This window comes from Oryzias latipes, chromosome 7, assembly GCF_053564925.1.
Source record: "Oryzias latipes strain Hd-rR chromosome 7, Olatipes_Hd-rR_3.1".
NCBI lineage: Eukaryota > Metazoa > Chordata > Actinopteri > Beloniformes > Adrianichthyidae > Oryzias > Oryzias latipes.
The window spans coordinates 21,950,290-21,978,287 of NC_136243.1; the positions used below are offsets into that span (position 1 = coordinate 21,950,290).

Here is a 27,998-nt window from a genome sequence, read left to right on the forward strand (position 1 = left end):
ACCGCAGTGTGGATTTGTAGATTTAATAATTGTCATTTTTCGTAACAAGATATTAAAAAAAGAAATAGGGTTGAATGGTTTGAAAGGACATGATGAACAGGTAGTAAAAAGAGTTCAATAAAGGGCTTTTACTAAAAAGTGTAAAATATTTGGGCAATCATTTACGGTAATTTAAATAGCTGCTATAACCATTCAGAGACGTGACTGCAGATATTTTGTTTCCAGGCAAAGCAGGATTTTGTTGACTACTACAGTGATAGGAACCGTCACAGGAGACAATGACCAACTGGGAATCTCTTCACCCTGCGATCTGGGTGAACACAGTTGCAATGCCTACATTTGGCCAGTAGGGGGAGATAAAATATCAGAATATTAACATAGCTCTAGCTTTTTTGGCATGTAGGCTTAAATCAAGTCTTATAATGTTATTTCTACATTTTTGACAATTTAAATTAAAAAAAAAAAACGTTTCTTTCAATTTGGATACGAAACAGATTTTTTTTCATGCATGGAAGCAAGCTAACGCGCAAATTAGTGGTCAATTTTAAAGAATCGTCAAGCACTATTGCAGTGGGCAATCCTCCAGCATTGGACGTCCGAAACAAAGGGGTTTATCCGGCAGACGTGGGAACGCCTGTGTCTCCGCCCCCCGCAGAGAACTTCGTCAGTCATTGGTCAGTTAGTTGCACTCCGCCCTTTTGATTGGCTGTCTGTCTAGTCAGTGAGCGTCTGTTGTTCACGATCGCCTGAAAGCAGGAGCGCCTGTAACAGTGGACTGCTTTGATACATGCTGTTTTGGAGTCACATTTTTTGGATTTGGACAACAATTAACGACAAGAGACTGAAGTGCATGAAGGTATGTTCCCATTGTAACCTTAAACAAAGTAGTTTCAGTCTCAAACTATTCTTTTTTACATTTAGGTAGGAAAGTATAATGCTAATATAAAGGCTCCAAGCTGATATTTTTGCACAATACTTTACTGTTAATGAGTTGTTTAAATCTTAACATAAGCAGTGTTATTTGTCAAATGAGTCCCCAGTACATTCCCAAATAACTGCAGGATATGGGCAAGGAATTTAGATTTTGAGTTCACCATCAGGTTAATGGGTGTTCAGTATTGATTTTGCTATTATCAACACAGCAGAACCACACATGATCACCAATGTAGTGATTTGTGTGGCTTCAGTGACACAGGGTAATGAAAGTTTATGCTGCCAAGTTGAGAACATCCCCATGTGTCAGACAAAGGCCCAGGGTGGGTGGCAGGTGGATCCTAATGCTGTTCCTCAGCATGCACAGCTACCATTAACAGCGACTAGTGCTTTAAACAGGAGCAGGCCTTTGTTAAATACATTACTTTTTTATATATTACAGCAAGGGAAAAATAATGTTGGATAATAAAATATACCACAAAGTCCAGGATGTAACCTTTTGCACACACTTCAGGAAGGTGTAACTAATTATGGTATATAATGTCTAATTATTTTTGCTCAAATCAAGAATTTTATTGCAAGTGTATGTAGTATTAATGGCTCTGTGTTGAAGATTTCAGTGCTCATCATTATGAGCTGCTACTTTAAGGACTTTAAAGTGGGTTTTAGCAGTTAACTTCTGAGTGATGTTCTTCATGGTTTGGGTATCAGTGGAATGCGGGAATGACTTCCCATGGTAGCTGATTTATAGACCTTGATACTGGATGACAGATGGGGAGTGCAGCCAACTCCTAAAATTCTCTCTGTTGTCTGTACGTAAACATGTGTTAGGACAAAAAAAAAATGAAATCAGCTTTTATAATACGGGACAAGTAAGTAGCTTGTGATTAACTGCTGGTTCACACTCTGTCACTGCACTGTGAATGTGCGGTGAGCCACAGAATGCACCCAGGAATTCTGCAGATGGAAAATAGTCTGGGACATTTTTCTGAAAGAAAGTAAATAGTGCTTGTAGAAACTCAAGAGGAATTTTAATAGATGCAAAACTATCAAAACAAAACAAATAACAGAGAATAGAGGTGGAATGCAAAATGCAGCTTTTTATTTACAGGGTTTAACAGGTTAATGGGTGGTTTGGAATTAAATGGTTTATTAAGTTTCTTTTATTTGACTTGACTGCTCAGTCAAATCTTGCCAAACACACTTATGATAATCAGAAAATCTCCCATGTTCCAAGGAGCTGAATACAGAAAGACTTCTTGGAAGTTCTTAATAGGTAAACTTTGAGATGATTATTTTTCTCACACAGTCATGGATGATGTCAGCTTTAGAAGTGCTGTGTCTTCTCCTCAATAGTCTTGCACTCAGATGAATCACAGGATGCAGTGGATTAAGTGTGGTCTGGCTAAGAGGTTAAAAAAAGGTTTGAAGGTATACGTTTTGCCTCAGTTTTGTAGTTTAGAGCATAACATTTTTTTGGCTGTAGACATTTCAAACTAAATAAGGCAGTAAAGTTATCATCAGTTCCCAAGTAAACCTCATGTGTAGATAGCTTGTTGCTTATAAGCCTGAGCACAATTCAGCAAGGCCACATATGTGGCCCAGAGTCCAACAGCGTATAACTTCTGTACCAGACACAAAGAGAACTCACTTATGTCATGTGCTACTAATAAATCAGTTTATAACACTCAAAGTGCTTAAACTTGCTCAGTTTATAGGATAACAGTAAGATGAAGAAATAAATGCTTGTTTTATAACTTATTCCATCTGTTCTATTCACTCCAGGTGGAAAACATGAGTGTAGATGCTCTGAGCAGAGTGGAGCTGCTGACTCTCCTCAGTATCATGGAGGGTGAGCTTGAGGCTCAGGAAGCAGTCATCCACTCTCTGAGGGTGAGTTTGAAGCAACACATCAACGCACCAACGCCCTCGCCTATTCATGCCATAACACACATTTAGGGAGTATGTCTACGTTTTGTTCACAAAATACATTTTACACACTGGGAGAGGAAAAGAATCCCTTGTTCCTATGGTTTTAGGATTGCATGTATAAAACCTAGGATCAAAGAAACAACACATAAGATACTGTGGGTCATTATGATTTATTTAGAAAAGGTACTAAAAGTTGAAAGCTGGGTGTGGGAAACTAAATCCACATATTAAATATCTTGTAAAACAGTGTTCAGTAGAAGTAAATTCTGTATGACGTAATCGAACCTTTGAATGATTGAGACTTTTGTCATCTATTTTTAATGAGGTGTCTTGGAATTATTAAGATTTATGCATATTTTTATGCCTTTAATCCCTTGATTAAAGACTACTGTATATTTGAGTTAAGGGCCTACCTTCAATTACCTTATAACAATAGCATAAGTCTTTGCTTATTTATCTGATGCATTATAGAATTTGTTGTGTACTTGGGTCGTACACAAAAGCTCATAGTTAATAAAACAACCCAAGTCCTGTGGAGGAATCAAGCCTGAATCATTAACCTACAACCCCATGCTTAATAATGAACAAGATCTATGTGTAGATATATGTGCTGAGTTACGACATTACACCTTCACTTTGGTGTAATATCGTTAAAGTAAACACTTTTTACAGCTTTTAGCACTAAGATGATCTGGTTTTAGCATTACGTAACAAAAAAGAATGTGAGCTCACTGGGAGGGGATATGTAAACAGGAACCTGAGGAAACACGGCTTGAGAGGACAATGGCACAGCGGCCATTCTGCGATTAAAAGCCTTTTATTTCAACAGAGCAGCAGTGATATTGCTAGACCAGTCCACTGTGTGTGTGTGTGGGTGTGTGTGTGTGTGTGTGCTCCGAGTCCAGACTCATTGCAGTTCATAAAGGGGACATCTGAAGGAGGTCTTCTGTGACGATTTGTATCCCACCTTCATTTTATTTCATGCAATTTAAGCTAATATGAAATAACAGAAAAATGTTGCTGCAACTAAAAATTTGACTTTTTAGCCTTTCTGGATTGTTGTTCGGAAGTAAATTCTAATCCTTAAAAGTCCTTGAAATGCGGATTTATGTATAATCTAATACAAAAAGTCACCAAAATACCGCCACTTTAAACAACTTAACTCTAAAGTGCACATCGTGTAATAAACCTCAGACATTACTCAACAACAACTTCAAAGATGACTACTGTTGGAGTGCAGTTTCTCCCATGCTTGTTCCTTAAATCCCTTTTTGTCCTGTGTGACTCATTCACTCATATCCAGTGAAAGACTCAAGCAACAATGCTTTTCAGTGTGTGTGTGCTTGTCGTCCTAACAGCTCTCTCCATGCCTCTGGCTGCTTTTCCCATTCATGAGTACAACAGCTGTCCTTAGTTTGGATTAAACTTCTCAGACCCTGAAAGCTCGGCTTGCCGTCTGAAATTGGGATTTTGGCTCTGTGATGATGAGAAATACAAGTCACAATTGTTCTATTGTAAAAAAAAAAGCCTTCATTAGGTTAAAGTGTGTTTTTTTTTTTTTTTTTAAGTTGCCAAGATGTGATTACAAGGGAATTTCAAGTTCTCAGGTCTTGGAGAAGGAAAGGAACTTAACCATTTAAAATCTAAGGAATGTAATTTTGATTTAAAGTGCTCCACACACCCAAGCAGTCCCTTTGGAAAAGGTATACTTAGCTTGTTGCGTTTTTTTTGTTTTTTCTGTTTCCTAAACATAGCCACATTTTGGGGGGTCTTTCATGCTTTACTGTGACCAATGCTGCTGAACCCTCCCACCCACTAAAATGAGAAAAAAAAAACCTCCCCACACACATTTTGGTGGTCTGTGGATCAACTTAAAGACTGTAGTGTTTACTTAGGAGACGATGTTCAGTGCTGTAGGCTGAAATCACTGACTTCCCCTTTTCCCATTTAGGGTCTTTACAGCAAATTATCTCTTGGTCAATGCTGGTGCAGAATCTTTGTAGAGAGTAAGGACCTGCTAGCCAGATAATGTAACCAGTTGTGCCCCTCTCCTTCCTACAGTTTAATCAGTAACACAATTTGTCTTCAACTGGTGATGAAATGCAGTACGTGCTAGAAGTTTCCCTGCTTGTGGAGATGATTGGAAGACAAGTGAAAAAGGTTTTCAAATCCTTCCCGCTGTTTCCTGCTTTAAATTTGTTTCCTGTCACAGCAACCCCATGGATGCTTGCTGATTACTCAGGGCAACCGTGCTAAGTAACTTTAACCCATGCTTTACCCGACTTAACAACTTTTTTTAAAATCATTTTCTGCTTGTACTGCACTCCAAATAAGATGGTGTCACTTTTGGGACATGTCTCTGCAGATAACTTTATGCTGTTTCTATTTGTCGTCACTAAGAAAGCAGAACCACAGTTTAACTGGAGGGAACATTCCTGAGAACTAACAACAGACAATCCCTGCATTCCAAGAGGTGTGGCACATCTTTTGAGCTGACAACTGCTTTTATCTAAAGGGAGCTAATTCTATCACTGTTTTTGTCTGAAAACCGCGAAAATTTTCTTCAATTCAGCAAATGAATAAATCCGCAGATTAAATATTAAGTGGATTTGATCATATTTTCTCTGATTTTCTTATTGTTTTATTATCAAATAATCAAAATTGCAGTTTTATGATTAAATTTGTCCCATTTTGCATCACAGCTTTTACAGTTTAAATGCTCGGCTGATTCTCTGCGTGGAGTTTCTATGTAGTCATATCCTCTAATCCTAAAAGGCTTTGTCTGTTTTTGTTGGCTGACGCATTTTCCTGATTCTTTAAACAATAGCAACTGGCTAAGGGTGTGTTTTTCAGATAAGAGTGTGGACTGTTACGACTCAGGCCACTGCCCATATCTGACATGTTGTCAAGACTTGTGCAAATACGTTCAAATATCAAAAGGCAGCAGCAAAACGGTTGCCCTCTAAGGCAAAATATTCCAATTGAAAATCCTTTCAAGCATCAGCCCATGATATCAGTAACAAGCGGATGTTTGCTTGACTGCATCTGATGTGTTTCTCTTTGCTAATGTGAACACACAGTTCTCACCGATCGCTGGTCAACTGAAACCAAGACCTTTGATGTCTGCCTTTTTGACATTATATGACATATTTTCACCCGCACCTGGTTCTCTATATTAAACAGGAGATTGCTCTGATGCCAGGAATGAAAGCAATAAAGTTCGCCAGGCCAAACCAAGACAACAATCAGTCTGAGGTCATAAAAACTACAAACCGTCGCCCTTGCCCCATAACCGCTAAATTCCCTTTCCAGTTAAATTGTTGGCCCATTTTTACACTAAAGCACTTCCTTGTTAAAATGAGTCTCCCTGTTTGCCATGTCTGAACACAGACGGAGGACATGTTTCATCACTAACCACTCGTGTTTGCATTTGTAAGGTTGTAAAAGATTACAATGCGGTGTTTGCTTGGTGTTCTTACAGTTAACTCACTCCTGTATATTCCTAATGTGTAGGTAAAAAGACAAGTCCTAAAACCCACCTTATTGCATGTTTTAAAGCAAAGCTAATCTTGCTCTTATTCCCTTGTCGTTTATTTCATCTGGATGTTAAGAATCTGATTTCAGAGCACTGTTCAAGCAAGGGGCACACCCAATTTTCCTACACACCTTAAAAGGATCTGTGGATCCACACAGTTGAAATTGTAAATAACAGGAGGAAACAACATCACTTTATTCATGTAAAGTTAGACTTTACACATTGGTGACCTTTTTTTTAGCAGCACTTGAAGGAACATAGCAAGAAAGTTATAATTTGTTTTAAATGTACAGGTACTGGGATTCCCCTTTATTTTCTACAGTATAAGAATAATTACATAAAATGTTAATGTGAACCTAAGCAAATCTATGATGTGTGAAGAAGAAACAACAGTAGCACTTCACCAAACATTTCCACTATCAGCTCTCTTTAGAGGAATGTGTGCTGAGTGATTAGAAAGTTGCACAACCAAACACACCTGTGCTTTAGAGATTAAATCAAGAACTGCCTTTCTGCTAACTTTATGCTGGGTGCATTAACCAGCGCTCCAAAGTGTCAAAATGGGAAACGATAAATATGAATATGTTTTATTCCCAACACACTGGTGCAAATGATCATTTAGCACATTTATTCTGGAGATATTAAGCAAAGTTACTGAGAAGTTTCAATATGATTTGCATTTGGTCCTATTTAAAAGGCAAGTTCAATAATATGAATTTCTCACAATGTCTCAGTTTCATTTTCTTTAGAAAACGATTGTCTTTGACAGATAAACTGGTGCAACAAAAATGACACGAGGTCAGAAAGAATAAATAATGCACAGTAATTCATTTATATGATGTGTCAACATGATTTACAACCATAACTTTATGCGTTTTATTACCAACAAGTATAATTTGCACAAAGTGAGTGTCAGTGGTAGTTTACCTAAAGCTGCAAATTGAGCTCTCCGAGATGATATTTTAAGCTGTTCTTTGTAGGGCAGTGGATGTAACAAGTGGTTATTCTGTTGCAGTGTGATGAAACATAATTTACCAGTTCTGTGTTCATAACAGACCTTGCTTTTACTGCTAAACTACACAAACTCTGAGTTATATATATAGAATGGCTGACTTCAGTTGACGGTTTAAAACAATTGTTTGTTTATTAAAATAACAAATAAAATCCTCTGATGCTAAATATGACAATAAATGAATGTTTCAGTCACAGATAAACACTCAGCACCCCTCAAAACTGTAACATAGTGACTGCTGGAGTTCATTGTGTGACAGCCATTCCTTAGGAATGGCTTTGCGGCTCATTTCAGCTCCCAGAGGTCATGTATATACCCTCAGGTTGCATGCAACTGACTGACAATGAGGTTTTTCAGGTGAAAGGCATCAGGTTGTCCCTCACACCTAGTCGCAGCAGCTGGAATGCATTGAAGAACAACAAGCTTCAGCATATCCATTTCAGTGGCAACTGCATTCAAAATTAAACCGTGTGCATTTGTTCCCACGGCTTTCTATAAAAGGTATTTGTCATAAGTAGTTTGGCAGGAACGAGGACTTTGGAGCCAATGGGATTTTGCCTCTTGTGCCCTTTCATGAAGGGAAGCACACTCTGTCATTATGATCAGAACTGTCCAGACAAAAACCAAGAGAGACCAAATCCACTGATTGGGCCACCACACACACACACACACACACACACACACACACCCACACACACACACACATACACGCGCAAACATGCACAGCACCCAGCCCTTAATAGCCAGCTTAAAGGGCTGTTTCATTGAGGGGAAAAGGGAGTTTTGTCTAGAGCTAAATGAAGAAGCATTTGCTTTCCTCTGAAAGCCAACACAGAATCACAACATACATATACTTCCATGCTTTGAATGCTAATTCAAAGCGCCTGGACATGAACATTAACCCCTTTCTTGTGCATTAAGGCTTGCTTAGACTCAAACATTGCATGAGTCTGACAGCACTGAGACACTGCACAGGTTGTGTTATCCGTTCACAACCTTTGATCAGTCTGAAAGAGCCCCAAATGCAGCATCCCTGCTGAAACCCTCTGGGTGTGTTTCAGTGCCACAGTAAGAAAACATTAAAGAAAAGGGATGATGACCATCCAGCAGAAGAACACAGTGCTGTGACAGTTTGTCAGTGACTAGTGAGGACCCCATGAAGTGACAAAGACAGACACCCGAAAGGGAAACCTAAGTGAACCATGTTGCAGATGCTTATACTCACAGGGACTCAAGCTGGCCCTAAATGTCTCCAAATTTAAAATCTACTGTTTTGTTGCTAATGAGACCCCCTATGGCACTGTGACACAGAGTGAGGTCAGCAAGGTCGCATTCTATTTCATTCAAAGAATCCTAAGCAATATAGAATAAAGTCACCTTTACTATAACTTTTTTTCTACTGATCCAGCTTCTTCTTTTAAACAAATAGTACTTTGGGATTAGTTGAATGTGTTTCCTTTAAAAACATGTCATGTTTCCGTCTAAAAGAGAAGTTAAATGACAGTCCTTCACCCCAGCATCCCCGGGGAGGAGTTAACATCTGCCCCTTGTGGGGGTTGGACAGCAGTGCTTCACCTCTTTGTGTTTGGGTTGACAGGGACGACCATCTGCTTGCACTCATGCTGACAATAAAAACAGCACAGATTTCCTGCACACTCACAGAAGCACACCCATTTGATGTGTATGTTCAGTATTATTTACAGGTTCATAATTGGTTTTTGTTTTACAGTAAGAATCTCACACAGAATTGCTTCATGTACTGGTCTGTGGAGCCGTAAAGGAGGCTCCATCCACTCAAACAGACACTACCCAATAAACACACTGCTCTCTATTCAGTTAGGATTTACTATACACACAAATGGTTTGAGCACAAGCTTCACCAAACAGCCTAAACTAAATGCATGTGTTGTGTGTTCTTGTTAGGCCCGGCAAAGAGATGCTTTTGTCCAGGAGCGCTACGGACAGTATGATCTAAGCGATCCTTTCCTGGCCCTGCAGCGGGACAACAAAGCTGCAGAGCACCAGCAGACACTCACCCAACCTCACGCACATCTGCAGGGCCGGGCAGTGGGTCCAAACCCTCTGGCTGTGCTGAAACTGGTAATGACCCACTGCAGGAGGATGCAGGAGAGGATGATGGGACAACTGGCTGCTGCTGAGAGCAGACACAGGAGGGTAAATGGCAAATCACACCCATATGTACCCACAGAAATTCATGTTAGGTTAAATATTTAGTAGAATATCTTCTAACATAAATATAATAACATGAAATCCAGTTTGCCTAGTTTCCCCACATTTAAAGTAAATTTATTTCCCAGGGTGATAGGCTTGAATATTTTAAGTTACAGAGTTCTAAGTCTATGTTTCATTATTTTTTCCATTTACAGGTGATAGCTGATCTTGAGGAGGAGAGGAAATGCTACGCCCAAGAATCTGCGCGGAGTGCTGACTTTGCTTTCATGCTGCAGACAGAGCGAGATAAACTCCTGCAGCAGGTGTGCCTTGAATTGCCTTGAACATAGAATGCACATAAATTTTGCTTTTTTTTAACAAAGGTAAAATAAACGTAAAAGAAGAGCAGCCATAATTATAGTCTGCTGAGGTGGTTTGGACATCTGGCTGGAATATCACCAAATGCTCTTCTAGTGAAATGATACAGGCTCAGTCAGGATGAGACCCCAAAGCAGACCCTGGACATGCTGGAGAGATGATATCTCCTAGACTGGCTTGGGAACACCTTAGTATCTTTTCAAAATAGCTGGAAGAGGTAGACAGGGGCAGGAAGTATGTGGCTGCCTATGAAAACTGCAAGAGGGACCCTGGACTTAAGTAAATGTGTAGGTGGCAGATGAGCATTTTTGGTGAATCTTTGTTTTTTTTAAAGGCACAGAGGCTCAGTTCCATCTCAGCCGGGTGGAGAGGGATGGATTTTTGTAAAGAACTGACATTGACACCAAGGCACTTTTCCCAAATGTACAAGCAGAAAATTTTTCCATGGGAAACAGATGACGAAGAGGCCATTGTTTTGCTGTCCAGCAGCCAAGGGACTTTATGCTTTCAGGAAACAAGAGATAATAGATGTTCTATTCTAATGTGAGATCAGCCGTGAGCACAGCATATGCACAGAATGCAGACTCAACACAGAGGACTTATGCAAAAAAGATTTCCTGAGTGTCTTCCTCAGGCTTTCCTGCCTTTGGTGTTTTGTTCCATACAAACCAGAGAGGGCACACGATTTAGTTTTATTGTCCCTCATTTCCTGTTTCAGACTCATCAAAGTTTTCAGGAAGTAACCGTCAAACAACCCTGCTGTGAAATAACTTTTCCATAAACATGCCAGGCAATCATTAACGTGTTGAAATAAGAACTGCCACTTGTTTGTGTATCTCTGATGTGACACATCCTCCTTATGGATTCTCTTTGGGATTGAGATCTATTAGATTGAACCAACTTTAGAAAAATATCAGAAAAAAAAAAATCAAGAGTTGACTGACTGCAAAGGGGATAAGCCAATCTAAGCCATGTCTCAGCAAATTTAGAATTTATATCCCAGGCAGTATTCTCTGACAAGGCAGCAAAACAGCACAACTAAAATTACTTTATTGTTAACAAAAGAAAAAAAAGCTCTATGGACATAACAATGGTGTTTTGCCTCCTTGTGGCCAAATGCGGAACAACCTATTTGACACAATGCATTTCTGTTTCCTCCTTGTAGTTGGAGGTGGAGTGTTCAACAGTGCAAAGGTTAGAAAAGGAGAGAGCACAAGTGGTAAGCAAAGTGGAGGAGTCACTGTCCCAGCAGCAGCAGCATTCCTCGAACCTAACACTGGAGCTGCAGAAAGCAAGTAAGCAAGCTCAGGAGGAGGCTCAGAAGGTGTCCCAACTTCAGAAGCTGCTACAAGTAGAGACAAGCGCGTCAGAGGAGCTTCGAGCTATTCTCGAGGAGGAGAAAAGCAGGTCAGCCCAGGTGGAGGCCAAATTAGAGAGGCAGCAGGCTGAGTTTCATGCAGAACGAGGCCAGCTAAAAGCCAGGCTTAAAGCAGAAGAGGAAAGAAGCAGGGAGCTTGAGAAGCAAGTGCAAGAACTCAATCAGAGGTTGGCTGAACCTCAGAATTGTATAGGAGTAAAGGAGGCCATAAAAGAAGTAAAGGAGTCCAAGTTGACAATGGTGTCGACCCATGTTCAGACAGACCACAGTGGAAAGATAAATGTCGCTCCTAAATCCTCCCCACTGCCAAAGACCAACGGCCTTCATCCTCTAAAAGATATAGACGTGTCACAGGAGGAAAAGGGAGCAGAAAATGGAGTGGAGAATGGAGGTGGAACATCTTTGCATTTCCCTCTTCACCCTGTGTCCCACCCTCATCCTCATTCTCCATCCAGCACCGCCTCCTCTTCCCTCTCCTCTTCCCCCATCTCTTCTCCAGTTCTTGCTAAGCGACTGGGCAGTCCAGGCTTCCATCAGTCCTTCTTCCATGCTGGAGTAAACCAGCGATTCCAGGCTGCCAGGAACAAGTTTCAGAGCCAGGCTGAGCTGGAACAGCAGCAGCATGGTGGTCCCCTTTCCCCCAGAGACCTCTCTCCCACCTCAGCCTGCACTTCTCCTCCACCAGAGCACAGTCCAGCTAAGCAGCTAGCTCGCAACACAGTCACTCAGGTTCTGTCTCGGTTTACCAGCCAGCAGGCTGGAGTCAAGCTGGCACCAATCAGTAGTTCTCCATTTGGGACAGACTACCGCAATCTAGCCGCCTCTCCTACAGGGGGGAGATCACCCTCTTCAGGGCCACTGTCTCCTGGTATCCGCTCCCCCCTCACTCCTCGCTCAGAGAAGATCCACGCTTCTCCAATACCACTTAAAAAACCAGGTATCAGTCCAATGCCAGGCTCACCGAGCCACTCATTGAGAACAACCCTTTTTCCAGAGCTGACTGGGAACTGTGGACACAGCAACAGTGAGCAGGATGGAGGGAAGGGATCAGACCTGGTCTTAACATCTACAGGTTCCTGACAGCATCATACAAACACTACTTCCAAAACAAGTCAGGAATAAAAACATCTTTTTTTTTATAATATCCCTGTCTCCTGTTCCTTGTAAAATGTCTCAGTTGCACTAAAACTCCATAAGTGTGGTTTTCTATCAAGTCAGAAAGCGGCTTACATTCAAGCTGATGATGTGACAGGTTTAGAGCCAAAGGGTGGCACAAATATTGAATGGAAAGTCTGCATGAAGGGCAAAAATGTTTAAACAAAATATTTTCTAAATACACAGAAAATGAAAGAAGAGGAAAATTGAATAAACGTTTAAAGGCACTAATTAGAAATAATTTTATCTCTTATTCAATTAGAAAAAGGTTATGAAGAAACAATATTTTCATTTTTTTAATAATTAAAAAGAAACCAAATTAGAAAAGAATTTGCAACTGAACACATTGAGCTTCATGCTGAACATTTTATTTGCAATCAAGCATAATAAAATACTGGTTTTAGAAATAAAATGCTGTTTAGCCATGTAACCCTTGTGCTATCCTAGGCACTTTGACATTGGGAGTTGAGTCATCTAGACCCACTAGACAGTGCTCTGAACCATTTTTCTTCAATGATTTGTGATCTTCACTGGTTTCCATGGATTACATGAAATCTTTCCACCTTTATCCACCTTTGTCATGGTAGGGAGGACACGTCAATGTAAGGGTGAGGTCATCTAAGATAGCACAAGGGTTAAAAAGAACATCTGCTCTTCCATTAACTGACAGACAACTGGAAAACAAGTCTTTAGAACTAGGAATAAACATATGGATGCCCTTTCAATTTGTTGTTTTTATAAACTGTAAAACAAATTCTATAGTCTATACTTCATACAACTTTAATAGATAACGTTCAACTGACTGTTCCTCTCCAATTAACAATTACTTTAAGTTTTGTTTTATTTAAAACACTAACTACTAGCAAAACTGCTAAAAAAGTACTGGGAGTTTAAAAGTAGTAGTAGTTTTAACCTTTTTCCAGATGTTGTAAACTATACTGTAAATATCTTTGAAAAAAATGCAGCTGCTGTAAACAAAATTCACATGCATGTGTTCTATTCTATTTTCCTCTTTATTAAAAACACTGAGCTTCGTATTCGAAAGAAAGCACACTTTGCACTGCTTTGCTGTGACAGGTTTTAGATCAAATCCAATTCTTTTCAGGGATGACAGTTCAACAAGTTTTATTGTAAACTTATGCTATCAGCTTTGTATTGGAAGCTAATGTTTCCTTTCTCCTCTAGTTATTACTAGTCAAACGGATTGCAAACTGTTAAGTCTTGTAATTTTTTTTCTGATCTAATTAAATGTTCAGCAGTGAATATATCTTAAACATTGCTTTGAACCAACTTTATTTTCAATAAATGGTTCCTCTTTGAAAGTTTCCATTTGTCAGTTTTTAATCAACTTTGAATTCCAAGTACACAGTCATCAGCAAATAAATGACAGAAAGTCAACATGTTTATTCCATTTGTTTCAACAAAATAGGGCAGTACAGTCTTGTGGTGTAAAGTAGAAGTATAATCTGTGGGTTGTACACAACACATAATTCAGTTGGCAAGTTAAGTGATGAGAGGTGGCCGACTCTGAGGTCATGTAATGCAGAAATCCTATTACAGTACATCATTTTGCCACACGGTTATTACTGTTTTGCATTCATCTGGAATTGGTAACTACAGTTTGTTACAGTTACAGGTGTGATACTTTAAGACTTTCAACAAAATCCTGCATATTAAAATAGAAATATGCATACAAGAAGGAGGAATTCTTTACCATAGGAAAGAGAATTAGTCAAAACAGAAAATCTTGTTTATATGAGCATGTTTCCCTTTTACAAAGGAATGCTGCACAGCAATATAGAGGTTTTCCCAAAGAAAGAACAAAGAATGCATGATGGATTCAGCAGTAGAGACAGCTATGTGCTATTCCTTCATTACAGCTTCCATGGGTGGAGAATCCATACGTCAGTGGACCATAACAGACAAAATGTAAACATTCTATTTGATTTGGAAAAGCACAGAAAAAACTTAGAAGCAGAGCTATGTCAAGAATTGTGCTAACTTTGAATTTCTTTATTTAATTTGCATGGGATTATACAAATTGTTGGTTAATTAAGGTAAGCTTATTTTGGGTAATATGTCAAATTACTGCAATTATGTGTCAAAATCCTTTCAAATTGCAGCCGTACTCCCGTTTCAGGACACATTAAGACAAAAGAAACCTTATTCTGAACTGATATTACACCACACTGCAACCCTGTTCTGATGCTTCATTCTTCCCTTTAGTGTTGGAAATTGTAACATGTTCATAGCTGTGAGTCACGCCTAAATGTCTTTTCTCTAAACATTCCTGAGCACAGCTCTGCACACTGTCCCCAACAGTTTACACCCCAAAGCAAACAATGAGTTCTGAACTTCTACCTGCACCCTCGTCACCCCAATGTGAAAATCTTTACTTTGAGAATCCCCTGCCCCACATTGATACACTTATGCTTTGGTTAGTCCTTGAGCATACATAAATGGTCTGTTGGCCCAAAGAGGCGTGCAGCATCCAGGTCAGTGCACGATCCTACTCTAGGCGTTGTGCATCTCTTTGCCAATTTTGTAACTCAGGATTTTATTCCAGTCGATCTTGGTGCGTGTAACAGGCAGCTGGCGACGCAGGGCCTTAAAGGTCGTGTCAGACATTGTTTGGTAGTTCTCATTGATTGCAGTCTAGGGGCAAAAAAAAGAAAAAGAAAAAAGGAAAATCCAAATTTTACACATGCATGCAGCCCCTTTAAAGTACATAGTGTACACTATTCTTTAATATAGTTCAAATACTGATTATAAATGTAAATAACATTCTCTTACTAACCTGGTAGTCATTTTCAGCATTCTCAATAATGTCAACAAATTCCTTTGCAGTCTGGCTTTCGCTCTGAAAATAAATAAATACATTTCCACACCGGGTGACAGTCCTATCAATCAATACCTGTGGCTTCCTCGATAGCATTTTATTTCATTTCTATTCAAATGATCATGCTACATATTTGTACTCACGCTCACAGGTATTGACTCTTCTATCTCCTTATGACTGACCAGCTGCACATTCCCATCCTCATAATAGTGCACCTACAGGCAGTCAAAAACACGATTGAGTGAAGGAAGGTTTGAAAAAGAATCTTTTTATATTCCACTTATAACGTACAGTAAAGCACCATCATTCATTTTGTTGCCAAAAGTAGATCTATGCTTCCAAAAAACAAAGATAAGACTGGTGTTTACAGTCTCAATTGTCAACCAATGACTATAAAGCTAGCCATAGTTTAAATTTGTATAAGCTTTAAGGTAAAGGTTAGATTTGTTTCAAACAGAAAAAGCATCCTTGTATGCGTTTTATAATGGATTGAAAGCCACAGTCAACTTCTTCACATAACAATCAAGAGTTTATTTTTTATCATGACATTAAAGGTTACAAGGAATGTGTGATAAAAGAACCTTCAATGTTACCTGATAGGGTTTTATTCAAGTTAAAATCAACATTTTTAGTAGAACTTGTTTAGTTCAATTATATATTTCCCCTTTACTCAATTTGCAACAAACCATTTAATCCAGGACTCCACTTAGTTTAGCATCGCATTGAATGGAAAAAATACTGAAGAAAAGTTTATTTTATTTAACTGGAAATAAATTCAGGGATGAAGGGGTTAACTATACTAACACTGAATTATTATTTCCTTGAAAAGGTTTAGCCTCTTGTCATTAAAAAGCAGACTGACCTGAATTTTCAATACTCCAACAACATGAGCAGTAGACTGACCAATAGTCAGCTTCCACTCTGACCTACACCGACCATTCCTTTGTTGGAAAAAGAAATGTTTGAGATTACAATGGGAAAGCAACATGAACCACACAAAAGGCCAAAAGGTTCAATTCTGAAGTATTTAAACACATTACTGCAGTGCAACTCACACACACAAAACATTCAATCAAACACAGAAACAAAAAATGCTTTAAACTGTTCAGGAAAAATTGCCTACCAGAAGTTCTTTGGCTGAAATTGATGGCCCTCGATGCAGGCTATGACTGTTTGCTGACCATCAACCGTTTTTCCATATACCTGCAACACACCGATATTTTGGATACGGTTATTAAGAAACCAATAATGCCGATCATTCTAAATGTAGAGTCTTTTGTGTTTTGATAGCTCACCGTACAGACTCCAGTGGAATAGTGCTCTTTGACATAGGCACTAAGGGCAGTATCACATGCATCTCTCCAACTTCTTAGAGCTGTTTCCCCTTCATAAGGCTCCACATCACTAACCTCTTTTCTTAAGTGGTCAAAGTGAAATGATAAATGGTTTCGAGGGTCCAGGAAACGTCCCTGACCCAAGTCACCGTGTTCTGTGATCAGGACCTAAATAGAAATGACATTTCAGTCTGAAGAATCTTGCCTTGGGAGCCTAACACACTCATTTTTCATAGGTGAGGTTTTAGCAAATAAAGTTTCCATTAAATAAATTACCAAGTGTGTTACAGTGGCATAGCATATTAGGCAGAAGGCAAACGTTTGTTTTAAAAGAAGGATACATACCGGTTCTTCATATCCTTCTAACTTGGCAGGAGTGAACTGGTCCATGTTGTACTGAGCAAAGGAGCTGTGCAGAGAAAAAATATATATACAGTCAAGATAACTGCTAACATTTAAAAAAAAAATGGTTTTGCTATTACAGTTTGTATTGAGGTGTTTGCATAAATGAATGTCAGCAAGCTGAAACAATGAACGAGACTCTGGTGTGCAACACTATAAATTATTTATGCAATGAATTCTTTGGGAAGGCTAAATATGACTCACTGTGAGGCCCCCTCTCTAAGAAGGTTGTCATTGTTAAGAAGAAGCCGCACATCTAGAAAGACAGAACATTTTCAAATGAATACAATTAGTATCTTTACTAATCGAACATATCCAATAATATTGGTCATATATATTTATCTCACCGTTGAAAACCTCGTTGAACTCTCCAGGAGGGGCGTGAGTCACAAAGTTGGCAGCAATGCGGACCTATAAAAATGAGAATAAAATAAAAAGGGGTAAATTCACTTTTTGGTATTTGTTTCCTGGTTATTATCAGCATATTTTTGGAAACATGGCTACAATTGGAATGAAATTAATCCAGAGTTCCTATTTTGCAGAGTTATTGTGTTCTAATTCAAAAGATTTTTCATCTTTATTTAAGACTCTCGATTACTGAGAAAACTAGCTAAATACAAAAGCAGCAGTGGTTTGTAATTCAAACTAATAATTGAGGAAATAACAGAGTAACTAACACGATTGTAAAAAAATAATACAAAAACAGTGTCAAAATTATTTTAATAATGAGTAAATTGTGTTATTCTACTTTGTGGAATGAACTATACCCTATAGTGGTTATATCTTTAGATATATCTTTACAAGAAAAGAAAAAAAAACATGTCAATCCTCTTTAAAAATGTTTTAAGGTAAAGAAAGGGGAAAGAAATCATAATTTAAAGAAATGTGGAAGAACAAGGTTAAGTAATTTAACCTTGTAATAAACTTTGCCTTTAGAGGCACTGGCTTTTCACAGGGGCTTCATCAAGACTTTTCTCAAATCAAGATAAATGTCTGAGCAAATTATGATCTGTTACTTCAAACCAGAAATATTGTTAGCTGCAAATGTTAGCTAGAAATGTAAACGTCGTACCCTCTTTAATGTTGTATCATATCCATGCCCTTAAGTTATTTTCGACGTGCGGGTAAAAGCTTTTACCAAAACCTCGAAGTTCCAAATTATTAAATTGCTAAAATCCAATTAATTTCATATGTGAAAATTCAGTTTTACTAAGGTAAGCTTAGTTTAGCACGGTCTGGTAAGCAAAAGATAGCTTTAAAAAAACCTAATTGACCTATTTCAAAGGGAGAAACAAAAATGATCATTATACCAATTACACAATAACGTATTATGGGCACAAATATTATGAGGGGGGGAAAAAGAGAGCAAATATGAGATCATCAAACCTTCTCTTCATCTGACAGCGGCTCCTCAAAGTCAGCCATCTTGGCTTTGTGACTCCACCCACCCTCAGTTTTGAGTCTATGCCAGATACTGGTCTTCACCTTCTTTCTCTCGAGCTCAACCGAGGTGTATATTCTACTCAAATAAAAATAAAAATCTATCAGACAGAATGTCCATAAATTCGCCTCCAAACTGGATGAGTTACTTTAAAAATCTACATTCAAAGTGGTGGAAACTCAAGAGGGCGTTGACAAATAACTAGCAATATTTACCAAACAACAACTTCCTGTTTCAGATTTGTCTTCAGTATAAAACTTTTCCTCTCTAGTTCAGAACAGCGTTTCAAATAGGGTGGAAATTGACAATCAGTCAAAAACCAACATCCAAAATTGATCTGACATAGGTCAATTATACACTGCGTGTGTACACGAATAACCAGGAGCAATGCAGGAAACATTCGGCTTTTATTTTTTTGAAACAGGAAGTTGTGACAGGTTTCTAGGTTTGTGTCCGGTTGGCATTGCTAGTTTTTATTGTGGCATCAAGGAAATATTCCTTCCGAGTACAAACAAGGACCGCTCCTGTTATGGAGTCACAGGTATGAATAAAAGAAACGATAATAATAAAAACGAACGTTGCATTTTGAATAGAAACCCCTAAATTACTTGTAAATTTAGAACACAAAAACGAGTGTATTGAACTGACTCGTTAGTCTGAATCCATGGATTCTGTCCGTCAGTTCCGGCAGCACGGAAGTTCCTAGTGAATGGACATAACTCCCTGCCAAATGGAAATAGATTGATTGCTTCACTATTTTTCTTTGCTTAAAAATCAGCTACTGCTTAAGTTTAAACTTCAAAATTTTGCTCATTGTAAAGTGAACATAGTAGTTAAGATGTGTTTACTGTGTCAACTTTGTGTATGCTAGCGTCCTAGCATGAGGTCATTGTTCGCTGTCAGAAACTAAGTTCGTTTTACTCAGACGCTCATATTCCTCTGCGGGTCGTCAGGTGGTGACCAACCCGGAGGAGATAGCCAAGCTGTACAGAGAACTCAGCCTGTATCCCAGTCTGAGCAGAGCGGATGTGGGACCTGTCATTACCTCTCAGTATGGAGGCAAATACAGCAACATCTACACAGGTACTTTTGCTTTGCAGGGCACAACTTATAGATAAAAAAAAAAGTGTTTATCAATAGCCCATATTGTTGTTGCTTTTATGAGCAGAATGGAGCCAGCGAGATTTGGAGAGGAATGAAAATGTCAAGTTTTGTAGGCAGTACATTGTATTTCACGATGACAAGTCTTTGGTCTACTCTGGAGCATCAGGAAACTGCACCGAGATCAGAGGAGAGTATGTACAATAAGAATGAATCATGTTTTTTTAAAATTATATTTTATATTTATACATATTTTTAAAACTATTTCAGCATTTATATATATTGGCTGAACTTGACCTTCTTTACTTGTGATATCAGGGTGCTAAGTAAGGATTCTCCTTCCGGTGAAATGAAGGCAGTTGTCAGAGAATGCACGATCAAAGGAGAGGAAAAGCAGTTTCTGGAGGTGTGTAGTTGTTTAATTATCTTTTAAAAAAAAAAAAACGAGTTATTTTTTTATAAAACGTATTCCATGTATTTTCCCTCCATTTCTTTATGTTGTGTTGTCTTACAGATCTGGAGTAAAAACATCAAAATGAAGAGCATCAATCTGACAGCCTTGAAAAAGCACGGGAAAGTCTATGAAGATGGTGAGTTTTGTTATGGTCATTTTTTTTTTTTTTTTGGTCTTTTGGGAATGTTACCACCATGGCACATCTGCTGGTGTTCATCACACTGTGTTTTCAATCTTCAGAGCAGTTTGGCTGCCTGGTCTGGTCACACTCAGAGACGCACCTGTTGTATGTGGCGGAGAAAAAGAGACTAAAGGCTGAATCATTCTTCCAGGTCTGTTTTTTTTACCAGCCTGCATAGATGGCGTGTCAGTGCCATCCATGGATCTGCCATCCAGTGTCATCTCATCTCATTATGGCAGACTAGCTTCCCCCCCATGTCTGGAATGTATTGAGTTATTGAACACTGAAACTGCTTGAGCTATCTGTTTAATCAGGTGTATTTGCTCATGTTTAGACTGAATTATATTCATCCTGCAAAGTGAGTTTAACAAACATGCTGGGATTACACAATGTTACTTCAGTGTCCGATGCTTGTTAGTGTTGTTTTTCATCGACAAAAATATTTTCCATCAGTGGAAACACAACAAACTCGTTTTTGTTTACGTTCTTTAAGAAACGGTAAGAATCTGGCCCACCTTTCAAACACAATGTATCGTATCAACACTTAGTTTCAGTTCCAATTCAGTGTTTCCCTAAAAGTATTAATGTAAATCAATAAAATCTAAGGTCAGGAACTATTGACGTATTTTTTTTTCTTTAGATGGTACCTCCAGAGTTGTCTTCTTCTATAGATGAGGAGGAGACCACAAGGTTGGACAAAAAAGAGACTGTTAAGGTGATCCTGCTTTATTGTTTCTTTAAACTTTTACAGTTTATGTCGGTAGTTAATGTTTTTCTGTGCTATATTGTTGTGAAATATTAAGTTTTTTTCATCTCAATCCTGCAGGGGGAGCAATTTGCCTACCATGAGGACTGGGGGGAAGCCTTAGTCAACAAGAGCTGCCCTGTGCTTTGCGTTTTGGACATAGAGGGTGACAACGTATCTGTGCTAGAAGGAGTGCCTGATGATATTTCACCTGGACAGGTCCGAATTTATTTATTTAGATTTTTCCTACAGAAGTTGCAGCCTTTAGATTGTCATCAAATTCTTAAATACCTAATCGATCTCCAGAGGGATATTAAGTCTGACATACAGCATCCATGCTGCTTTTTCTGCAGGCGTTTTGGGCTCCAGGTGATACAGGTGTGGTTTTTGTTGGCTGGTGGCACGAGCCTTTCAGACTCGGCCTAAAGTTCTGTCCAAACAGAAGGTACTTACAATTATCACTGCTGGGGGAACTCAAAAGATTTGTCAGAAGGGGCCTCTTTCTGTGCGATACTTTATGTTTCATTTTTTCTGCAGGTCATCTCTGTTCTATGTTGATCTCACTGGTGGAAAGTGTGGTGAGTAAATACTTTTTCTAATTTATAAGATGAAGTGTAAAATCAAAATAACTTGATTTTATACTATAAAATCAAGTTATTTGGTTTTATACTTCTCACATATGTTCATTGTTTCATAATCAACTTAAATCAACCAGTAAGTATTATCGATGAAGAAATACTTAAATAAACCTTGAATAAGTTTGTAAAGCCTCTTAAAACTCTTTTCCTTTGCTCCTTGAAGTTTCTTTAGGCTGGACACAGTGTAATTTTAGGGTGTATTCAGACTGGACCCTGGATTGGTACCAGGAACTCCTCTCTGACCTATCTTTCTAGGTGTTCTCGGTTCATTTCCAATCGAACTGAGCTTCGGTTTGCTCTGAGATTCCTTAGTATGAATACAATCCGTTCTGAACCAAATAAGCCACCATAGCCGACAGAAAAAGGGTCCAACTATATGTGGGAACATTTATTTTAACACAGCTGAAAACACTTCTTATCTGCTTTTCTGTGCTGCCATGACATCACCTTAAAGGCTACCTTGTAGTTCCTTATGAATTCTCTTTAAAACGGCACAACGATGAGACAACAACTCATTGAAATGTGATCGGATGAATTCACACTCATACATTTTTTTTAAACGTGGTAAACATTGTTTCTCACCGTTTTCCCGACAATCTATAAGCAAACATTGTTAAGCCTGACGTTGATACAGACAAAACTTGTGAGCGAAATATAAAGTTTGAATAATTCTCTGTCTCTAGCTCCTTTGCCCCGCCCTCTCAATCCCTGACCAATGACTGAAGAGATGTTTAGTCACATGATTTTGTTTACAATCTTTAGTCCGGAACAGGAGAGTCCGCTTGACTGCAGTCTGAACTCAGACCAAACGCAAGGTTCAGGACTCGATCCGGATCAAATGAACCGGACTGGGTCCAACCCAACGGACTTTTCCAGTTTGAATACACCCCTAATGTTCATTTCCGTCTGTAATCTTCAATTCAGAGCAACTTTCGTCAGGCTCCAGTGCAGTGTGCTCTCCCAGGCTGAGTCCAGACCAGTGCCGAATCATCTATCTGGAGTGTTCTGTCTATGGACCGCACATGCAGTGCAGCAAAGTCTGCATGGTAAGACAGAGTGGACCGCCCTTTTATTTTGATCAAACACCCCTGTTCTATTAAAGTCAAGCACATTTGCCTATTCAAACCAACTTTTTTTTTTCTTCTGGCATTCTTTGTTTTCAGTACGACTGGTACACTAAAAAGACCTCCGTGGTGGTTGATGAGGTGAAGCGATCAAAAGAAGGTTAGGAATTCCTTGGGGATGAGATGAGCAAAGTGAATGTTTTATTGCGTATAAAACTTAATGTCTGCATTTACACAGATTCTTCTTTGTGTGTGTGTTTTTTTTTAAACCGTCACAGATGGTTTTGCTGGCATCTATTGTTCTCAGTTGTCTCCGAAGTGCTGGTCAGCTGACAGTCAGCGGGTTCTTATTTCCTGTCCTCAGCGCAGCCGCAAGGTACATTTAACAACAGTCAAATATTAGGAGATAACTGAAAGTTTAGGAGACATTTATCTTCTTTAATCAACATTTTTGTGAATTCTAAGCTGTCTTAGTTCTGAAAAGTTCATATAATGCTGTACCTATGATGTACAGGATCTTTTAACAGTGGATATCAGCACTGGGAGTGTCACCTCTCTCACTGCAGGTGGGTTCTGGTTTTAATATTGGTGTAAATAAAAACTTTTAGTATCTGTATCTAAGGTTCTGCTTATGACTAAGTAGTACACTGTTATTAGCTAATGAAGTGTTTCTTTGTTTTGTTTCATAGAGTCTGATATTGGTAGCTGGTGTCTGCTGAATATAGAGAGAGATCTTATGGTGGTCAGCTGCTCCTCCCCCAACTGTCCTCCATATCTGGTGCTGCTTTCATTAACATCCTAAACATTTTTAATACATATTTTATATCCTATTTATGATGTAACCTCTTCCATTAAGCTTTACTGCTTTAAAACTGAAGATTGAGTATAATCTGTCTTCTTCCAGAGGGTGGGCTTTCTTCCCAGCAGGGATTCTCAGGAGAAAGTGGTCTGGGTTACTTTGGAAGGGTCACAAATGTTGCCAGATATTGGCTGGCAGATCATGACATTTACTCCTCCACCAGAGCAAGACAACAGCCAATACCGTAAGATTTCATATAGTAAATGATGCCCACTTGTGCTGAAACGATAACTGTGAGCCAGGAATACCTGGAAAAGGAGGAGTTTTGTCAAGGGAATTATAAAACGGATGTCCCTACAATGTTTTCTGTGTTTCAGCTGGTATTGATTTTGAAGCTTTGCTGATCAAACCAAAGGAAGTTAAGGCTGAAGGAAAGTTGCCTCTGGTCGTCATCCCACATGGTTTGTCTCTGATTGTCCTTGTTTCTTTGGTCGTGGACAGTTAATAAAATTCTCTCTTGTGTTTAACATTGACTGATGTGACTCCAAAATAAAATAGCTTTGTATTTGAAAGTAATAAACCTTCACTATTAATCCAGATAGGATTTATTTTTAGGATTGACCTCATGTTTGGGTAGTTCATCTAGAGCTACGTCTGATAAGACTGGCATTGGAGACAGTGGTTGCTATGACAATGGTTCTCTTTGTGAAAACCTAAGCATGATCTTTTAGTCTTGTTATTCTTATAATGAAGAAAACAAATTTCCTTACTTGTTTTAACATCAATGTCAAGCTTAACAAATGCAGCAAAAGTTGGGAATCATATGTGACCAGACTTTAAAAAACACGTCTCTTTCATAAGGTGGTCCTCATTCTGTGATTGTGGCTGAATGGATTCTGTCCTCCTCTGTGTTGTGCAGCATGGGCTTTGCTGTCTTACTAGGTAAGGAACACACACTGCAGCAGATGCCATGGCTTCAAGTCTTTATTTGGTTTTTAAGGCAGTACTTCCCGCCTTTATTCTCTACAGTTTCATACAATTGTAAATGCTTTGTATTTTGATTGCTTTCTTGCTATCTATCTGACTGATAGATGCCAGGAGTGTGCTTTAAAACAAAGTCCTTTATTCTTTATGCCAATATCTTTAAATGACCCAAGCGTATCTTTCCCCCATTTTATTTGCTTCATCTTTTGGTGTCTTAGCAGCTGTGTCCCAGAATTAAAAAAATATTGAAGATATAAACTGTTGGAATAACTGTTTAGCTGACAACATTGTTAGCTTTTTTTAAAAAAAAGAAGAATCTAAATTTCACTTTAGTACCAATCAAGCATTTTTAACAGGTAAAAATGCTTGATCTTGACTGCCATCTTTCTTTCTCTAGTTTAAGCTAGGTTTAGGGAAAAATGCCCCAATAAGATTCAACATGAGACTTTTTTTTTGTTTAAACCCTGTAGGCTCAGATTTTAGCAGCCGGTAAATACACAGTCATGGGATCTTCCTGTCAAGTGGTTATCTCTCAGTTTCTATAGTTCAATGTTTCTTATCTTCCTTAAAATATATATGGTTCTGTTTTATCAACAAAAAAATCACTTCTTGTTTTAGTTCCTTTTCGCGAAGCATGGTAGTAATATCTTTCTTTAATGTGAAACATTTAAACTCTAATTGCTGTTTGTGTGGTTGACTGATGGAAATGTTGATGCCTCACTTTGGATATTTACATTTAGTCGTTTTTGGGTAACCTTACACATGAAGATCGTCTTTGTGAAAAAGCTGGTTAATGTTATTTCCCTGTCTATGCGAACAGACATGCATGTCTCAGGAAAACGTTAGTTAGCAAGGAAGTATGTGCGTCTGTTTACATTTAAATTCACCAAACCCAAAGCCTCTTAAACAGCAAGTAATCCAAACAACAGAGTTATTTTAGACAATCTCTTCAATCCAGAGTAATGAGATCCAGAAAATTCTCTCCATTAAGGCCATGCAAGCCACTGATCATTTCAATAAGACTTGAGGAATCCTTTACATTTTCCAAATTGCAAGAAGGGATCTGTGGCCAAAATGTTCAGGACTGCTAGAAGGACTATTTCCCAATGTATTGCCTCACACACGAGTGTTTTTGTCGTCCTTTTAGTGAACTATCGAGGGTCTCTTGGCTTCGGTCAGGACAACATCCTCTCATTGTTGGGCAACGTCGGCTCCCAGGATGTCAAAGATGTTCAGGTAAGAACAAAGGAAATGACAGTGACACCCGATCGCCATTTCAAACTTTTGCTGCTCTTGTTTCAAAAGCAATTTTCAGCTGTGTGTCGGGATCAGGATAATCTAGTTTACTGGCTTATATTTTTAGTGGTTTCTAGTTGCCATGGTTCCTCTTTAAATCGTGGCTCATAATAGCTAGAGTTATAATAAGCTTGACCTTTTTTTTTTTTTATCCTTCTCTCTGCTCTTATTTTCATGTGTCTCACAGATGTTTTACCCTTTTTCATGTTTGCTTCTCACCAGTTTGCCGTGGAAAGTGTCCTGAAAAATGGCGAGTTTGACGGGCAGAAAGTAGCAGTTTCTGGGGGTTCCCATGGTGGTTTTTTGGCCTGTCATCTGATTGGCCAGTATCCAGGTTTCTACAAGGCCTGTGTGGCACGTAACCCTGTCACCAACTTAGCCTCTATGGTTGGCAGCACGGACATCCCAGATTGGTGAGCGTGCACTTCACGTATTCTCTCTTACATTTATTTTTTCAAAAATGTCAGTTGTGCAAAATGAAATTGGAGATTTAAAAAAAAATCTATTGATCTACATTTTAAATAATGACAATCCATTAGATGTATCAGTTCAAACAAATGTTTTAAACTTTTGCCATTATTTTTTAAAGATAGAAAGATCATTAAAAATGTGATTTAGAAAGCATCCCTTTCCCTAAACTGTCTACCCGTATATCCCAGCTGACTCTTTTTAGGGTATTTAATTTTTTCAATCTTACTCATGTTGCTCTTTCACCAGAAACACCGACATAACTGTCAGGAAATTTGTTTAAAGACACACTCCAATAAAGCTCATCTTTTTGGTATTTTTAACATGTCTTTCTAATGATGGAGGACATGTATAAAAAAATAAGATTAAAACTTCATTACTGAGTTTTTCTTAATTCAAACCATGGCGCAGCTCAGGCAGATGCATAAAATGCCATTTGAAGAAGCTTGTAGTTTTTACGTAAGATGGTGAGCCACAAGCACCTTGCTCCACTCCATTCCAAAGCAAGCAGACAAATAGATCCATTAACATTTTCCTCGTCTGAGGTGGAATCTAGCTCCAATATTGCTCGCCATTTTTGGTGCACCGTTAATGATAGGCTGGGAGTGTGAAGGGCTATCAGCTCATGGGAGACGGTGTAAGCAACAGCCCCACCCAAAAACTCAGAGAATGTCTGATGAACTCATGCCGCTCTGCAGAAACTATGTTCTAAAATGGCATAATCATAATCAAAAGAACACATGGAATGCTTTTTTAAATTGGTGAAAAAGATGATCAGAGTGGGACTTTAAATTTTTTGTTTTGTATAATTTCAGCCACAATATTCAGTTTGGTACTTGTATTATCTGCTCGACTGGTGTTTAACTGTTTTTTTTGCAGGTGCGTGGTTGAGGCTGGTTATGACTACAGTCACGACTGTTTACCTGAGCCTTCAGTTTGGGAACAGATGCTAAACAAGTCCCCCATCAAACACGTCACGCAGGTACTTGTGACGAAACCAATCCATTACTCACCAAGGACTTTACTGCTTTACTTTCATATTTCTGTATTTTATTTGTGAATGTAGGTGCAGACACCAGTGCTGCTCACTTTAGGGGAAGATGACAAGCGTGTACCCAACAAGCAGGGAATTGAGTACTACAAAGCTTTAAAAGCAAGGCAGATCCCTGTTCGGTAAGGAAACCCCAAAGTACAAAAACAAAAACCCTGCAAGCAGAGAAAATCATCTCTGTAGTTTAACTTCATAATGTTCTGATGTTTATTGCTCAGGCTGCTGTGGTACCCAGGCAACAACCACTCACTCTCCAAGGTGGATGCAGAATCAGACGGCTTTATGAACATTGCTCTGTGGATAATTCAACACTTGAGTCTGTGATAACGCCGTGTGAAAAAGATTACCTCAACCGGGGTTAAAAAAAGATCTGTTTTTAGGTCCAATCCAAAGCATTGCAGCTTCTCTTCACTAAAGGGCAAAATCCTTTTACTCTCTTATTTTTCTTTCTTTTTTTAACAGCAACAGGTTCTTCAAGTAACTGTTTAAACTTTTAACAGCAGCTGATGAAAAGCCGTTGTGTTTCTACAGAAATATGATTTTGCTTTGATTTTGCAAAAACGAAGGGCTTTTGAGTCTTAGCTTTGAATGATATTGAAGAAATAAATTCTTTCTAATCACATTTTCCATTTTTTCCAATTATTTGAAGTCAAATCAATGTTACTGTTTGGATTTAGTGCATTTAATAAAGTGATTTTGAAACTGC

The 27,998-nt window shown here is 38.7% G+C and overlaps 3 protein-coding genes across 5 annotated transcripts; 2 read left to right on the top strand and 1 right to left on the bottom strand.

The window, feature by feature from the left end:
- Window positions 1-709: 709 nt before the first annotated feature.
- cttnbp2nlb (CTTNBP2 N-terminal like b) lies at window positions 710-13,820 on the top strand. The gene is made up of 5 exons (XM_004070744.5): window positions 710-856; window positions 2,719-2,826; window positions 9,336-9,587; window positions 9,800-9,907; window positions 11,128-13,820. The coding sequence occupies exons 1-5, from the start codon at window positions 788-790 to the stop codon at window positions 12,418-12,420; spliced, it is 1,830 nt and encodes a 609-aa protein (XP_004070792.1). The 5' UTR covers window positions 710-787; the 3' UTR covers window positions 12,421-13,820.
- Window positions 13,821-13,879: 59 nt separating this feature from the next.
- Window positions 13,880-18,844, bottom strand: capza1b (capping actin protein of muscle Z-line subunit alpha 1b). 3 transcript variants are annotated; one of them, XM_078950581.1, is made up of 11 exons: window positions 18,727-18,844; window positions 18,457-18,589; window positions 17,418-17,481; window positions 17,275-17,326; window positions 17,014-17,077; window positions 16,630-16,836; window positions 16,458-16,537; window positions 16,197-16,275; window positions 15,478-15,549; window positions 15,293-15,355; window positions 13,880-15,150 (listed from the first exon to the last, which is right to left on the bottom strand). In XM_078950581.1, exons 2-11 carry the CDS (start codon window positions 18,493-18,495, stop codon window positions 15,010-15,012), a joined length of 861 nt encoding a protein of 286 aa, XP_078806707.1. In that variant the 5' UTR covers window positions 18,496-18,589; window positions 18,727-18,844; the 3' UTR covers window positions 13,880-15,009. The 3 variants fall into 3 exon arrangements, with proteins under 3 accessions (XP_078806707.1, XP_004070538.1, XP_078806708.1); XM_004070490.5 differs by lacking the exon at window positions 18,727-18,844 and having other exon boundaries at window positions 18,457-18,697; XM_078950582.1 differs by lacking the exon at window positions 18,727-18,844 and having other exon boundaries at window positions 15,484-15,549; window positions 18,457-18,692.
- Window positions 18,845-18,908: 64 nt separating this feature from the next.
- Window positions 18,909-27,998, top strand: LOC101160809 (acylaminoacyl-peptide hydrolase). Its single transcript, XM_020704704.3, has 23 exons — window positions 18,909-19,052; window positions 19,465-19,594; window positions 19,680-19,806; window positions 19,931-20,018; window positions 20,127-20,202; window positions 20,307-20,398; window positions 20,888-20,962; window positions 21,074-21,211; window positions 21,346-21,437; window positions 21,530-21,570; window positions 22,555-22,676; window positions 22,794-22,854; window positions 22,973-23,070; window positions 23,209-23,260; window positions 23,384-23,472; window positions 23,599-23,737; window positions 23,871-23,954; window positions 24,355-24,435; window positions 25,625-25,713; window positions 25,996-26,186; window positions 27,121-27,223; window positions 27,308-27,414; window positions 27,511-27,998. Exons 1-23 carry the CDS (start codon window positions 19,041-19,043, stop codon window positions 27,614-27,616), a joined length of 2,193 nt encoding a protein of 730 aa, XP_020560363.2. The 5' UTR covers window positions 18,909-19,040; the 3' UTR covers window positions 27,617-27,998.